The 15,161-nt window shown below is 38.3% G+C and overlaps 1 protein-coding gene across 2 annotated transcripts in view; it reads right to left on the reverse strand.

Annotated features, from left to right (window-relative positions):
- Positions 1–5,377: 5,377 nt before the first annotated feature.
- LOC306888585 (leucine-rich repeat-containing protein 49-like) overlaps positions 5,378–15,161 on the reverse strand; it is a 28,036-nt gene continuing 18,252 nt past the window's right edge. The window contains exons 14-18 of one of the 2 annotated variants that reach the window (XM_079447008.1): positions 13,518–13,752; positions 12,340–12,525; positions 12,162–12,271; positions 8,036–8,183; positions 5,378–6,642 (exon numbers count right to left, since the gene is read on the reverse strand). In XM_079447008.1, coding sequence (XP_079303134.1) covers positions 6,403–6,642; positions 8,036–8,183; positions 12,162–12,271; positions 12,340–12,525; positions 13,518–13,752 — 919 coding nt within the window. In that variant the 3' untranslated portion in view covers positions 5,378–6,402. Of the gene's footprint in view, positions 6,643–8,035; positions 8,206–12,161; positions 12,272–12,339; positions 12,526–13,517; positions 13,753–15,161 lie in introns of those variants that run through there. The other variant, XM_079447009.1, reaches the window with a different exon arrangement.

The raw sequence follows: 15,161 nt of genomic DNA on the forward strand, positions 1-15,161 counted from the left end.
TGAGAAATGTTTCATTTAAAAAATATATATTTTACTTCAGTTAACATTTAATTTATTTCATGTAATGAAAATATTTATTATGATTTTAGTTTTAGTCAACTATAATAACGCTATATCATACATTAACAATAAGAAGCATATTCTTAAGACCTTTTGCATAATATGACACTTTTTTTATGACAAATCAGCTAATTTTACACCTATATTCTTATTGTAATGCAATAATGAAAATTATCTTGTTTTTGGTAACACTTTACAATAAGGTCACGTTTAACTAGTTAATTAGTAAATGCATTAGTTAACATGAACATGAAGGTTATTTATTAATCATTTTTACTAACATTAATAAAGTAGTTTAATATAAATGAAGAAATATTATTACAAATTAAAAATCACAACATTAAAAATGTATTGTAAATGTTGAAATTAACTAAAATCAATAAATACTTTTGAAATTTAGTTTATTGCTAGTTCGTGTTAACTCACATCTTAACAAATAAAAACTTATTGTAAAGCATTACCATGTTTTCAATAAAACAAATACTATCATACTTGAAATTTACTTCACAATCTGAATAGTATAGAGCTGGGCAACGATTAATCGCATCCAAAATAAAGGTTTTTGTGTACATAAAATATCTGTGTACTGTGTATATATTAATATGTATATATAAATACACCCACATGCATGTATATATTTAAGAAAATCTGTTTTGTTTATATATTAAATATATTTATATAAGATATACATTATATGAATATAAATATGCATGTAAATATTTTCTAAATATATACTGTATGTGTGTGTCTTTATACATACATAATAAATAATAGTGCTGTCAAATGATTAATCGCATCCAAAATAAGTTTTTTGTTTACATAGTATATGTGTGTGTGCTGTATGTTTATTATGTATATATAAATACACACTCATGCATGTATATATTTCAGAAAAAATATGTTATGTTTATATATTAAATATATTAATTTATAATATTAATTATATGAATATGAATATAGACATGTAAATATTTTCTAAATATACTGTATGTGTGTGTATATATATATATATACAGTGGTGTGAAAAAGTGTTGGCCCCTTCCTGATTTTAGCAGCAGCACCCTTAGCAGCAACAACTGCAATCAAGCGTTTGTGATAACTTGCAATGAGTCTGTTACAGCGCTGTGGAGGAATGGCCCACTCATCTTGGCAGAATTGTTGTAATTCAGCCACATTGGAGGGTTTTCGAGCATGAACCGCCTTTTTAAGGTCATGGCACAGCATCTCAATAGGATTCAGGTCAGGACTTTGACTAGGCCACTCCAAAGTCTTCATTTTGTCTTTCTTCAGCCATTCAGAGGTGGATTTGCTGGTGTGTTTTGGATCATTGTCCTGCAGCAGAACCCAAGTTCTCTTCAGCTTGAGGTCACGAACAGATGGCCGGACATTGTCCTTCAGGATGTTTTGGTAGACAGCTGAATTCATGGTTCATTTATCACAGCAAGTCTTCCAGGTCCTGAAGCAGCAAAACAGCCCCAGACCATCATCAAGATGTTTTCCGGCTAAACTGAGACGAGTCTTTATGTTCTTTTTGCTCAGCAGCGGTTTTCGTCTTGGATCTCTGCCATGCAGGCCATTTTTGCCCCGTCTCTTTCTTATGCTGGAGTCATGAACACTGACCTTAACTGAGGCAAGTGAGGCCTGCAGTTCTTTAGATGTTGTTGTGGGGTCTTCTGTGATCTCTTGGATGAGTCGTCGCTGTGCTCTTGGGGTAATTTTGGTCGGCCGGCCACTCCTGGGAAGGTTCACCGCTGTTGCATGTTTTCTCCATTTGTGGATAATGGCAAGCACTTTTTCACACAGGGCCATGTGGGTTTGGATTTTGTTCTCCCTTCATAAAAAAACCCTTCATTCAAAAACTGCATGTTGTGTTTACTTGTGTTATCTTTGATTAATATTTAAATTTGTTTGATGATCTGAAACATTAAAGTGTGACAAACATGCAAAAAAACAAAAATCAGGAAGGGGGCCAACACTTTTTCACATCACTGTAATAAATATACACAGTACACATAAATGTATTATGAAAACAAAAACCTTTATTTTGTATGCGATTAATCGTTTGACAGCACTTATAAATATATTGAAATATATATTATGTAATGTACACAAAAACATTTTTTTTATTTTTGATGCGATTAATCGTTGCCCAGCACTCGTTGCCCAGCAATCGTTGCCCAGCATAATGTATCAATATCTACATCACAGTAATGATATTACAGTATGATGCTGATACTCTGAGGCTGTAAATGAAACTCAGATCACAGAGACACAAGATTCAAACCCTTGAGCTGTCAGACAAACGCTCAGGTCTCTGTACACGAAACATTCTGCTAAATGACATGAAACAACCAGAGCAAAACATCTGGGGGATGTTTTCATCTCCATCGGTCTCTACTGCCCTCCACTGCACAACCCCCAAAAAATATCTGCAATATGCACACGTCTGGATGCAAAATAGTGCAGTGAATAGCTGATGCCTACCTGACAGTGTCCGGCCACACACACAGACGTCTGGTTCTGTCCACACGGAGTACCTTCCATGATGAACGTAGAAACGAAAGCCGATTGCACGTCACTCTCAGCGCTGATTACTGCAAACTGATCAAACACAAGAGGGATGGAATCAACTAAACCTAAATTAATCCGTGAACGTGAAAAAAATGCCATTTTTTATGTTACCATGGTAATTACTGCATTGTTTATTCATTAAAAATGAAGAAATTCTCTAAAATTTCAAATTATTCATGAACGACCCACAAAATGAGAAATTTTATGTCTATATATCATTGCATGAAATTTATGATTAGGCTACAAATAAACTGAGAATTACCAGCATTAACCCCATAGGAACAAATGGAATTTAATTATATTCATGTGAATTTATAACTCATAAAAGCTCTGAATCTATTAAACCTACATTATGAAATAAAACACCATCGAAACTACATAAATAATACTTATTATTAGGAAAGTTTCCAAACAAAATAAAGTAATTTTACTTGCATAAACTTTTCAGATGATATGAGATAATGATAATTCTTCATGCTGCAATGGTTTGTCAATAGACATACATATTCATGTTCATCAACAAAATTCAGTCCCAAAAGTCTGATAGGGGAAAGGCTTAATATAGTTTATAAATTTTGAGACTAATATAACTTAATAGATAGTTTTACAAAAAGTATTTTTAACACTAATAGTACTCCATACATAACCTGGTCAAAATGGGGAAAACAATTAAGCGGTTTTTAAAATCTCTTTAAAAATAATTGTTAAAACCTGAATGTGTTCCGAGGGTTAATCACTGTAAGCACTACTGATGCTCTACTGATGAGAACAGAATCAGACGCCGTACGGATTCAAAGCAGCCACAAGAGGACAGCAACCACACGTGATGAAGGGGAAATACACCAGAATAAGTCCAAAACATTCATTTGATTCTGTGTTGAAAAGAATCTAGTTTGTCATCAAGACAAAACATTGGCATGACTCCACTGTTAGCTCAGCTACTGCCTGCGGGTAGAAGAATATTCCACACAAACCATAAACATAAGTGAATATGAATCAAACACTGGCACAGTTTCACAGTTCATAAACCAGATCTGTTCAGAAGAGAACATTCACCGTTGCACAGGATCCAACATGCCTTTACCAAGCAGCAATTACCAAGGTTCAAGCACTGTAAGGCATTTAAACACATATAGTGAAGTGAAGTGACATACTGCCAAGTGTGGTGACCCATACTCGGAATTCGTGCTCTGCATTTAACCCATCCAACGTGCACACACACACACACACACACACACACAGCAGTGAACACACACATACACACACACCGTGAACACACACCCGGAGCAGTGGGCATTTATGCTGCAGCGCCCGGGGAGCAGTTGGGGGTTCGGTGTCTTGCTCAAGGGTCTCACCTCAGTCGTGGTATTGAGGATGGAGAGAGCGCTGGACATTCACTCCCCCCACCTACAATCCCTGCCGGCCCGAGACTCGAACCCACAACCTTTGCATTATTATATATATATATATTTAACAGGTTTAAGGATATTTGAGAAGGATTTCTGTGTGATAGCATCACTATCAGCAGCTTATTTTTTTTATTAATAAAATAAAAAAATAAAAAAAACTGTAAATAAAATTTTAAATAAAAAATACGGAACAAATAAATTAAAGTATCTGAAGCCCATACCAACCTAAACAAATAAAAATAATAAATAAAATGATAAATAAACTGCTGCACAAATAAGGGCTTCTGAAGTTCATGATAACCTAAAATAATATAATAATAAACAAAATAAAATAAATCACAAAAAAATAAAAAATAAAAAAATAAAACTGCTGAATAAATAAAATAAGGCCTCTGAAGCCTGTTCCAACCTAAAATACTAGAATAATATAAAATCAAATATTAAAATGAAATTATCCATTTAAACAGGATCATTCAGTGGCAGAGACTGGACAGCTCAGTCTTCATTCACAAACACTGAGGAAAATCAGCATCCTAACCTGTGTTTAACACCTCTGTCTGTCTGTCTGTCTTCATCTGTTCATCATCAGCTGTGAGTCGGATCCCGTCGCTGTAGTTCAGTCTTGATTTGAGCTGGTTAATGGTTAGTGTTTGACAGGAACGTTTCAGTTGATTCAGGAACAGTTTGAATCTTTTCTGGAGGTTCTTCAGTTCAGTCACAGGCCGCATGAGTTCAGCATCACTGCATCTTTCACATCAAACGGGTTAAACATCACAAGCTTCAGTCCTCAGGAAATGCTTAAATACTTTCAAATAAATGATTTTTTTTTTTTAAATTAGAATTTTTTATAAAAATAAAAAATTAAATTTTATTTGATTTCAGTTGATTATTTTATTGCAAGTAAAGTTAGATTTAGTTAACTATACTAACTCTGATCTAAACCCATCCAGACTCCCATCATGAGCGTTTCAGATCGTCTCATCATAAACTACCTATAACCGCAATAAACTATTATTAGCCATCAATAAAACTATCATTGCAAAATGTGTTCTTAATAAAAAAAATACCATATAATTAGTGCTGTCAAAAGATTAATCACAATTAATCTCATCCAAAATAAAAATTGTTTACATGTGTGCTGCGTATATGTATGATGTATATATAAATACACACACATACAGTATAAATTTAGAAAATATTTGCATGCATATATTTATATTCATATAATTTATATCATATATAAATATATTTAATATACAAACATATTTTTTTCTGAAATATATACATGCATGTGTGTATTTATATACACATAATAAATAGACACAGTACACACACGTATTATATAAACAAAAACTTTTATTTTGGATGCGATTAATCACAATTAATCATTTGACAGCACTACAGATAATAAATACATATAATAATCAAATAATTCGTTAATTGGTTAAATAAAGGTGAACAACATGCCAAATTCAGGTCAATCAATTTTTTTTACTTCTCTCATTTTAATAATCAGTAAAATACAAAACATAAATCAGTGCTTGTGAAAGATCATATGGTTTGATTTTGACATTCAATATGAGGAAGTGACAGGCATGAAAGACAGAACGAACAGAAGATCTGAAACACACTCTACACACACTCTACACACACTCTACACAAACTCCATTTAATGCAGTGTGTTTGGAAAGGAGTCAAAGCTCAAGTGATCGTGCAGCTCAAGAGCAGGTTAATATACGCTCAGATCTCTCATCAGTCACGGCACAGCAACAGTTTGAGGAGAATCTTGAGCTAGTTAAACTCTTGACCTGTTTAGACCTGTTAACTGAATAGAATAAAAAATATAATAATTATAAAATAAAATAAACCTGCTGAACAAAGAAAGGCCTCTGAAGTCAATTCCAACCTAAAATAATAGAATAATTAAAATAAAAAAGTCCAAATAAAATGGACTATCAGCTTGGGCACTAAAAAAAATAAATAAAATAAAACAAAATAAAGGAAGAAACAAAGAAAGGCCTCTGAAATACATTCCAACCTAAAATAATAGAATAATAAAAAGAAAACGTTCAAATAATTTTGACTATAAGATTGGGCATAATTGAATAAAATAATTCCTCGACAGTCCGGTTTCTCTCTCAGTTGAACTATTTCATGGCAGAGCGACAGTTTGAGAAGAATCTTCATCTTGTTAGTTAAACGGTGGACATGTTAACGCCTCAGTCATCTGAAGGATCTCCGCTGCGCTGAGGTCTGTGTGGCACACCTGTGATGCACCTGTGCAGAGTGTGTTTGATCAGAGCACCATTAGTTCCTCAGGAGCGAGCAGATGGACTCAAGAGAAACGCAGGCTGCTGTACATTCAGTGCTCAGTCTGTGTTCTCGTGTGTGACTCGCTGTGGAGCCGCTGGAGGCTCGTCTGTCTGAAGGCCGGTCTGTCTCTCATCTCCAGCACACAGTCTCTCACGATCTCACTGAAGAGCGACGGCCAGAGCTTCTGCAGAGCATCTGCCTTCACGCAGTGAGAGGAAGCTCTGTGGATCAGACCTCGCAGATACTGCTGCACCATCAGAGAGCGCTCCGAGCCACCAGCACCGGCCTCCTGACACACACACACACACACACACACACACACACACACACACACACATATCAGGGACACACACACACACACATACATATCAGAGAGACACACACACATATCAGAGAGACACACACACATATCAGAGAGACACACACACACACACACATATCAGGGACACACACACATACATATCAGAGAGACACACACACATATCAGAGAGACACACACACATCAGAGACACACACACATACATCAGAGATACACACACACATATCAGAGAGACACACACACATATCAGAGACACACACACACATCAGAGACACACACACATACATCAGAGATACACACACACACATATCAGAGACACACACACACAAACATCAGAGACACACACACACACATATCAGAGACACACACACACAAACATCAGAGACACACACACACATATCAGAGAGACACACACACACGTTACTGATGCATATATACACACTACCAGTCAAAAGTTTCTGATCAGTAAGATTTTTTATGTTTTTTTTAATAAATCTTTTCTGCTCACCAAGCCTGCATTTATTTGATCCAAAATTCAGCAAAAGCAGTGATATTTTGAAATATTTTTACTATTTAAAATATCTTTAAAATGCTTTCTATTTGAAAATATTTTAAACTGTAATTTATTTCTGTGATGCGCAGCTGTATTTTCTTCATCATTACTGCAGTCTTCAGAAATCATTCTAATATACTGATTTGCTGCTCAAGAAACATTTCTGATTATTATTATTATTATGTTGAAACAGAGTAGAATTTTTTTTCAGGTTTTTTTGATGAATAGAATGTTCAGAGGAACAGCATTTATCTGAAATAGAAATTATAAATTTATCATCAATTATCATCATATTAAAACATCCTCGCTAAATAAAAAAATTTAATTTCTATACCCCACCCAAAAAAAAAATTATACTAACTCCAAGCTTGATGGTGTATAATGTTACAAAATGTTTTTATTTCAGATAAATGATGATATTTGTATTTTTCTATTCTTCAAACAATCCTGAAAAAATTTACTCAATTGTTTGAAATAATAATAATAGTAATAATAATAATAGTAAATGTTTGTTGAGCAGTAAAGCAGTATATTATTATGATTTCTGAAGATCATGTGACACTGAAGACTGCAGTAATGATGCTGGAAATACAGCTGCAGATCACAGAAATACATTACACTTTAACACATATTCACATAGAAAACAGATGTTTTAAATTGTAATGATATTTCACAATATTACTGCTTTTGCTGTGCTTCGGATCAAATAAATGCAGGCTTGGTGAGCAGAAGAGAATTCTTTATAAAACATTAAAAATGTTTAATAACTTGTGACAGGTAGTGTATTCAGCAGCTAGAGCTCGGTCTCACCTCGGGGAAGCCGGAGAGTCTGCTGGGATAGTTGAAGAGCGCTCGGCTCAAAGCGTCTCCCAGCTGTTTGCCGTTCTCCTTCAGGTCCTCTGGACTCTGACCGCTTCTGCGCCCGCGACCGTCCAGCAGGAACTGCAGCTGCCGCTTCCTACAGCGAGACCAAGAAGATACTATATTTCTTAATATAGAATACAAATATTAAGAAAAATAAAAGTAGAAAAAAATAAAAGAATACAATAAAAGATAAAAACATATAAATATAAATGTGCAGGTCAGTATGTTGTTGACTTAAATAGTAATAAGAGGAATGTGCAAAAAAGTTGTCCAGGGTATGTAAATAGCAGCAATATGAGGTAGAAACAATTATGAATAGCTTATAGATATTGTGATATTTACATGGAGTCAAGTGATGTTATGACACAGAGTTAGAGTTTAGGAGCCTGATGGCCAGGGGGAAGAAGCTCCTCCTAAGTCTCTCAGTTTTTGCCATCAGGCTACGGAAGCGCTTACCAGATGGAAGCAAAGTGAATAGCTGGTTACCAGGGTGATTTGAGTCCTTGATGATTTTAACAGCTCTATTTTTGCAGCGTTTGAGGTAGATGTCCTGCAGAGAGGGGAGAGCAGACCCTGAGATGCGCTCAGCTAAGCGCACAACTCTCTGTAGTGCTTTGCAGTCCTGATTGGAGCTGTTTCCATACCACACTGAGATGCACTGAGTTAATACACTTTCTATGGTCCCTGAATAGAAAGTTTTCAGGATTGCTGGTGAGACCCTGGATTTCCTCAGCTGTCGCAGATGGTACAGTCTTTGCCTGGCTTTCTTAACCTGTGTTTGGATGTGTGTAGTCCAAGTCAGGTTCTCGGAGATGTTTACACCGAGGTACTTGAAGCTACTCACCCTCTCCACAGGGGTCCCACTGATCATAAGAGGAGTGTAGGGCTGCTGCTGTCTCTTCCTAAAGTCCATGATCAGCTCTTTAGTTTTGCTCACATTCAGAGAGAGACAGTTGTCCTGGCACCATGATGTGAGTCTCTCTACCTCATCCAAGTATGCGGTCTCATCGTTGTTGGAGATGAGGCCCAGAACCACTGTATCATCAGCGAATTTAATAATAGATGTGGAGCTGTGAGAGGACACGCAGTCATGCGTGTAGAGAGAGTAGAGCAGGGGACTCAGGACACAGCCCTGTGGGGCTCCTATGTTCAGAGTGATGGAGTTTGAGGTGAACTGGCCAACTTTCACCACTTGAGGTCTGCCGGTGAGGAAGTCTTGAATCCAGTCACAGAGTGAGGAGTTTAGGCCGAGGTCTGTGAGTTTAGATGCCAGCTTGATGGGGACTATAGTGTTGAAAGCTGAGCTATAGTCAATGAATAGCAGCCTTACATAATTCCCATTGTTGCTGTCCAAGTGTGTGAGGGAAGAGTGGAGAACGTGAGAGATGGCATCGTCCGTGGATCTGTTTGGGCGACAGGCAAACTGAAGAGGGTCCAAAGTATCAGGGATGGATGAGCAGATGTGGCTCTTTACAAGTCTCTCAAAAACCTTCATGACTATAGATGTGAGGGCAACTGGGCGATAGTCATTCAGGCAAGAGGGTTTATTGTTCTTTGGCACAGGGATAATGACGGATTTTTTAAATGAAGTGGGAACCACGGAGGTAGCAAGGGACTCATTAAAGATGAAAGTAAACAAACCAGCGAGCTGATCAGCGCAGGACCTCAGAACACGGCCGGTTATCCCATCAGGTCCGGCTGCTTTCCTGACGTTCACTCTCTTTAGCGCCCTCCGAACCTCGTCCTCCGACACGGAGATTACAGGATCATCGCTGCTCTGCCTGCTGCTTCCTGACGCGCTGGACGTCAGAGACGCGCAGCCGCCGTTGCAATCGAAGCGGCCATAGAAGGTGTTTAACTCGTCGGCCAGCAACGGATCTGCTCTCACCTCCGCGGAGGATGTGTTTCCGAAGTCACAGATGGTCCTCAGTCCCTGCCACATCCGTCGAGAGTCATTGAGCTGGAAATGAGACTCAATTCTCTCTCTGTATCTGTGTTTAGCGGCTCTTACTGCGCGTCGGAGAGCATAGCACGATGCTTTGTACTCGCTCATATTCCCGGTCAGAAGAGCCTCATTGTAAGCGGCGGTGCGTGTGTTAACCGCAGCACGGATTGATCCGTCCACCCACGGTTTCTGGTTCGAGAATGTCCTTATCGTTATTGTTTCTGTAGCTTGCTCGGTTAGCGTGTATACAAAGCTTAATGCTACATCCGTGAACTCGCTGACGTCAGAAGAACTCGCCCGGAACATGTCCCAGTCGACGTCATCAAGAGCCGCCTGCAGCATAGCCTCTGAGTGGGAGGACCAGCGCGTCACTACTCTCTGCACCGGAGTATCCTGAACGAGCCTTTGTTTGTATTCCGGTGTGAGGAAAATGGTCCGATTTGCCAAAAGCCGGTAGTGAGCGGGCTTTGTAGGCATTCTTGAACTGAGTGTAGCAATGATCCAGTGTGTTTGATCCTCTAGTTGGACAGGATACATGTTGATAAAGGTTTGGCATGACCTGCTTGAGATTGGCTTTGTTAAAGTGCCCCGCGATGATGAAGGCAGCGTCAGGATGTTTGTTAATGTAGCCGCTGAGCACATCGTGAAGCTTAGACAAAGCCAAGCCGGTGTCCGCCTGTGGTGGAATGTACACAGCAGTAACAATGATCGATGAGAACTCCCGGGGCAGATAAAATGGGCGGCAGATAATGGAAAGATGTTCCAGATGAGGCGAGCAGGAACACGACAGAATGGAGATATTCTTGGTCGCAATATAGGCTATACTCTCAAAATATTATAATTTTAATTTCTATGATTTAAATTCTCGAAGCAATTAAACTTTATTCTCGTAATATTTCAACTTTATTCTCAAAACATTTCCACTTTATTCTCAAGACACATGCCTTTGGTGTGAGAGACCCGGGTTTGAATCCACTGTGAGACACCAATGTGTCCCTGAGCAAGACACTTAACCCCTAGTTGCTCCAGAGGCGTGCGACCTCTGACATATATAGCAACTGTAAGTCGCTTTGGATAAAAGCGTCAGCTAAATGAATAAATGTAATGTAAAATGTAAATGTAAAACATTTCCACTTTATTCTCAAAACATTTTGACTTTATTCTCGTTATATTTTGACTTTATTCTCCAAAAATGTTCACTTTATTCTCAAAACATTTCGACTTTATTCTCGTTATATTTTGACTTTATTCTCAAAACATTTCCACTTTATTCTCAAAATATTTCCACTTTATTCTCAAAATATTTCAACTTTATTCTCGTAATATTTCACCTTTATTCTCATAATATTTCGACTTTATTCTCAAAAAAATTCTACTTTATTCTCGAAACATTTCGTCTTTATTTTCTAAACTTTTCGACTTTATTCTCGTAATTGTGACTTTAATCTCGAAATATTATGACTTTAATCTCATAATTAATTCATTAATTTTAAGATTTAAAATAAAATAAAATACCCATGGAGTTTAAATTTTGTGAATTGCAATGACTCTCAAATCAGATTTTTTAAAGTCTCTCAGGTGCTCATGGTTGCAGCAGACAGATGAACAGAATTTTCTGAATAGCACAAGAAAGAAACATTTAATACTGTAAATCCTGGAGCACTGAAATAATCCTGGACACACACACACACACAGGATGGCAGCTGCTGTGGGCATGTCATCTCACACACACACACACATGTTGGTTTTTGTGGTTTATGGGGACTCTCCATAGGCGTAATGGTTTTTATACTGAACAAACTGTGTGTGCTATTGCCCTACACCAACCCTACACCTAAACTTAGCCCTCACAGGAGACTTTGTGCATTTTTAGATTTTCAAAAAAACACCATTTAGTATGTTTTTTAAGCCTTTTGAATTACGGGGACATAGGCAGTGTCCTCATAAACCACCTTCATATTGTAATACCTCTGTCATACCCATGTCATTATACAAATTTGTGTCCTCATAAACCACATAAATATGCACACACATGCACACACACACACACACACACAGATGTATTTCACAGGTAGTGTGAGTGTTTTAGTCTGTGCTGAAGGATCTCTCTCACACACACACACACACCTGGACTCCTCCAGCAGCAGCAGCATGCGGCAGCGCGGTGTTTCTGTAGCAGCGACGTGACCCAGAGCACCGAACATCCGTTCCGAGGCCATGATCTCATTCATAGTGACCTGAAACACACAAACATCATCACACACACACTCCCAACACACACACACTCTCTCTCACACACACACACCTCGGTGCCGTTGATCTTCTGCAGGTTGAGGTGCTGCAGTCTGTAAATGAGGAAGGATCTCCAGAGCGTCAGTCTCACCACCGGATTCCCCTCCGGATGAACACTGATCTGCTCGAGACGCCGCACCTGAGCCAGAGCCGCCAACTGAGGGAGGTGAGTGATGCTTGTCTCCATGAACATCAGGTGCTGCGCAGACACAACAGCATCAGACGGCTGTGATAAAACCAGCTGATTCATTCAGAAACAAAGCGAGTGACTGTCTTTATGCGTGAGTCATTGAATTATCGGCTCACTTATTTATTCACATGGCTGATTCATTCAGAAATGAAGCGAGTGATGATTGTCTTTATGCACAAGACAGAACAGAACTTTCACACGTTCATTCCTAAATTCACCCCGTCTGTGTTGCGAAGCACCAACTTTTTGAAAATCACGCCGTGCTTCTGTTGATGATCAGTGCTATTGCGCAACTCTGGCGCAGCATTGAATGTCAATCATTAAAGGAGATATGAAACGAAAGTAAACTCAAACTACACTCTATCAGTGTTTTCGTAAGCCTGCCCCTGAAGCTGCTGCTTCAGCTGCAACAGATGACACGAATCACTTGAATGTTTTAATTGGCAAGGCTTGAAAAAACTTTTAAATGATTACGTTTTATGAGGACGCACCAGTGGCCCCATCGGAGCAGTGACAGACCAGTCAACTGTCCCGAGCGTCTTTCACACTGGCCTCTGGACATCAGATAGTCACTACCTGACCTGGTCATGATCAAATATGTTAGCTTTGCTTGGCAGCATAAAGGAAAATTATGCAATTATTTGTAAATTTAACTGAGTGAAAATGAAAGTAAATGAGGGGAGTTGAAAGATTTCTTTGGCTTTCTCAAGCCAACATAACTAGCTAATAAGTTCCGTTAGTGTGGAGGATCAGTGAATGCGGTAGAAGGGGAGAAATAACACAGATAATGTGTATGTGTGTGTCTGTGTACAGCAGTTAAACTGAATACAATGTTTATATCTCCTTGTTTCAGATGATGAGAGAGATGAGAACTTAAATGTGCATTGATAATTGCCAGCTGGAGTCCCACAGGGTAGTGTACTAGGTCCTCTTTTGTTTTTATTATATATTAATGATATTCAGGCTGCTTGTGCGACGGTGCGAGATGCTGTGATGCTCACCGTGAGGTTTGGGAACTTGAGGCGGATGCGCAGGAACATGGGGATAATGGAGTCGAAGTGGATGTATCTGAAGGCGACAGCGGTGACGCTCGCAGCCGTCTGAACGCGCCAGCAGTGCTCCAGAGTCTCCAGGGCCCCGGGGCCAAACAGACGCAGCGTCTCGCCGTCCAGCTCCGCCAGGTGACTGTCAGACATGGACAGACTCTGAACGCTGGGCCCGCTGGCATCCTGCGGCCTGCGAGAACACACACACACACACAAACACACACACGACTGAATTAATGACTTCAACATGTCTGGACAGAGACTCTTACTTCTGAGAGGAATATTTGGACTCCAGCCTGTTTAAATTCACATTTGGCACGATGAGATCCACAGTGTCTGACATCCAGATCTGATACAGCTATTGCACAGACTTCGACTGTTTTTTTAAATACTATTATCAAACCCTAACAGAAAACTTCTGCATGGTTCCATTTGCACAGAAACTGAGTTTGCACATACTATAGCATTGCAGACGAGTAAAATTAAATGACTTATACATACTTCCATTCAAAAGTCTGGGGTCAGTAAAAAAAACTTTTTTAAAAAGGAATTTAGAATTTTATTCATTAAGGACTCATTAAATTGATCAAATAATGTCAGTAAAGACATTTATAATGTTACAGTAGATTTCTATTTCAAATCAATGCTGTTCTTCTGAACTTTTCTATTCATCTGTGAATCCTGAAAAATAAAATGTATCACAGTTTCCACAAAAATATTGTGCAGCACAACTGTGTTCAACATTGATAATAATCAGAAATGTTTGTTGATCAGTAAATCAGTATATTATTATGATTTCTGAAGATCATGTGACACTGAAGACTGCAGTAATGATGCTGAAAATACAGCTGCAGATCACAGAAATACATTACACTTTAACACATATTCATATAGAAAACAGCTATTTTACATTCTAATAATAATAATATCACATTTTTAATTATATTTTTGATTAAATAAAGGCAGCCGTGGTGAACAGGAGACTTCTTCCTGACCCCAAAACTTTGATCAGTAAGGTATACAGTGCCCTCCAGAAGTATTGGAACAGTGAGGCCAATTCCTTTATTTTTGCTGTAGACTCTAAACATTTGGGTTTGACATCAAAAGATGAATATGAGATGAGAGATTAACATTTCAGCTTTTATTTACAGCTATTTAGAAGATAGCACCTTTTGTTTGAACCCACCTAATGAGTATATTTTTGATTGAAGGGTGAATCAGCGTCACAAACACAAACGGCTGTCAGTCATCAGCGTTTCCAGAGCGGTTTTGTTAATTATAATTGGAGCGATTTGGTTTTGAGAGATTTAATTTTGAGAGGTTAATTCAAAGGGTAATAATGCATTTTTAATGAACGCTCTTGATGAGATGCACGTGATTGACAGTAATTGTCTGCCCACATACAGACAGAAACACTCACAGCGCAGACGCTCTTTAATGGATCTGTAGAGCTCTTCTGCCCATTCACTAATCACTCGGTTCCCACGCAGAAATTGTTCATTTAATGGACTCATTTTACAAAGAGAGACGGCAAGAATCAGATCAGTCTGCTGTGGATCACCGAGATGCTTTTAGCAAGTATCAAAACACACAAAAGTG

The sequence above is a fragment of the Barbus barbus genome (assembly GCF_936440315.1).
Source record: "Barbus barbus genome assembly, chromosome: 22".
In the NCBI taxonomy this organism is placed as follows: domain Eukaryota; kingdom Metazoa; phylum Chordata; class Actinopteri; order Cypriniformes; family Cyprinidae; genus Barbus; species Barbus barbus.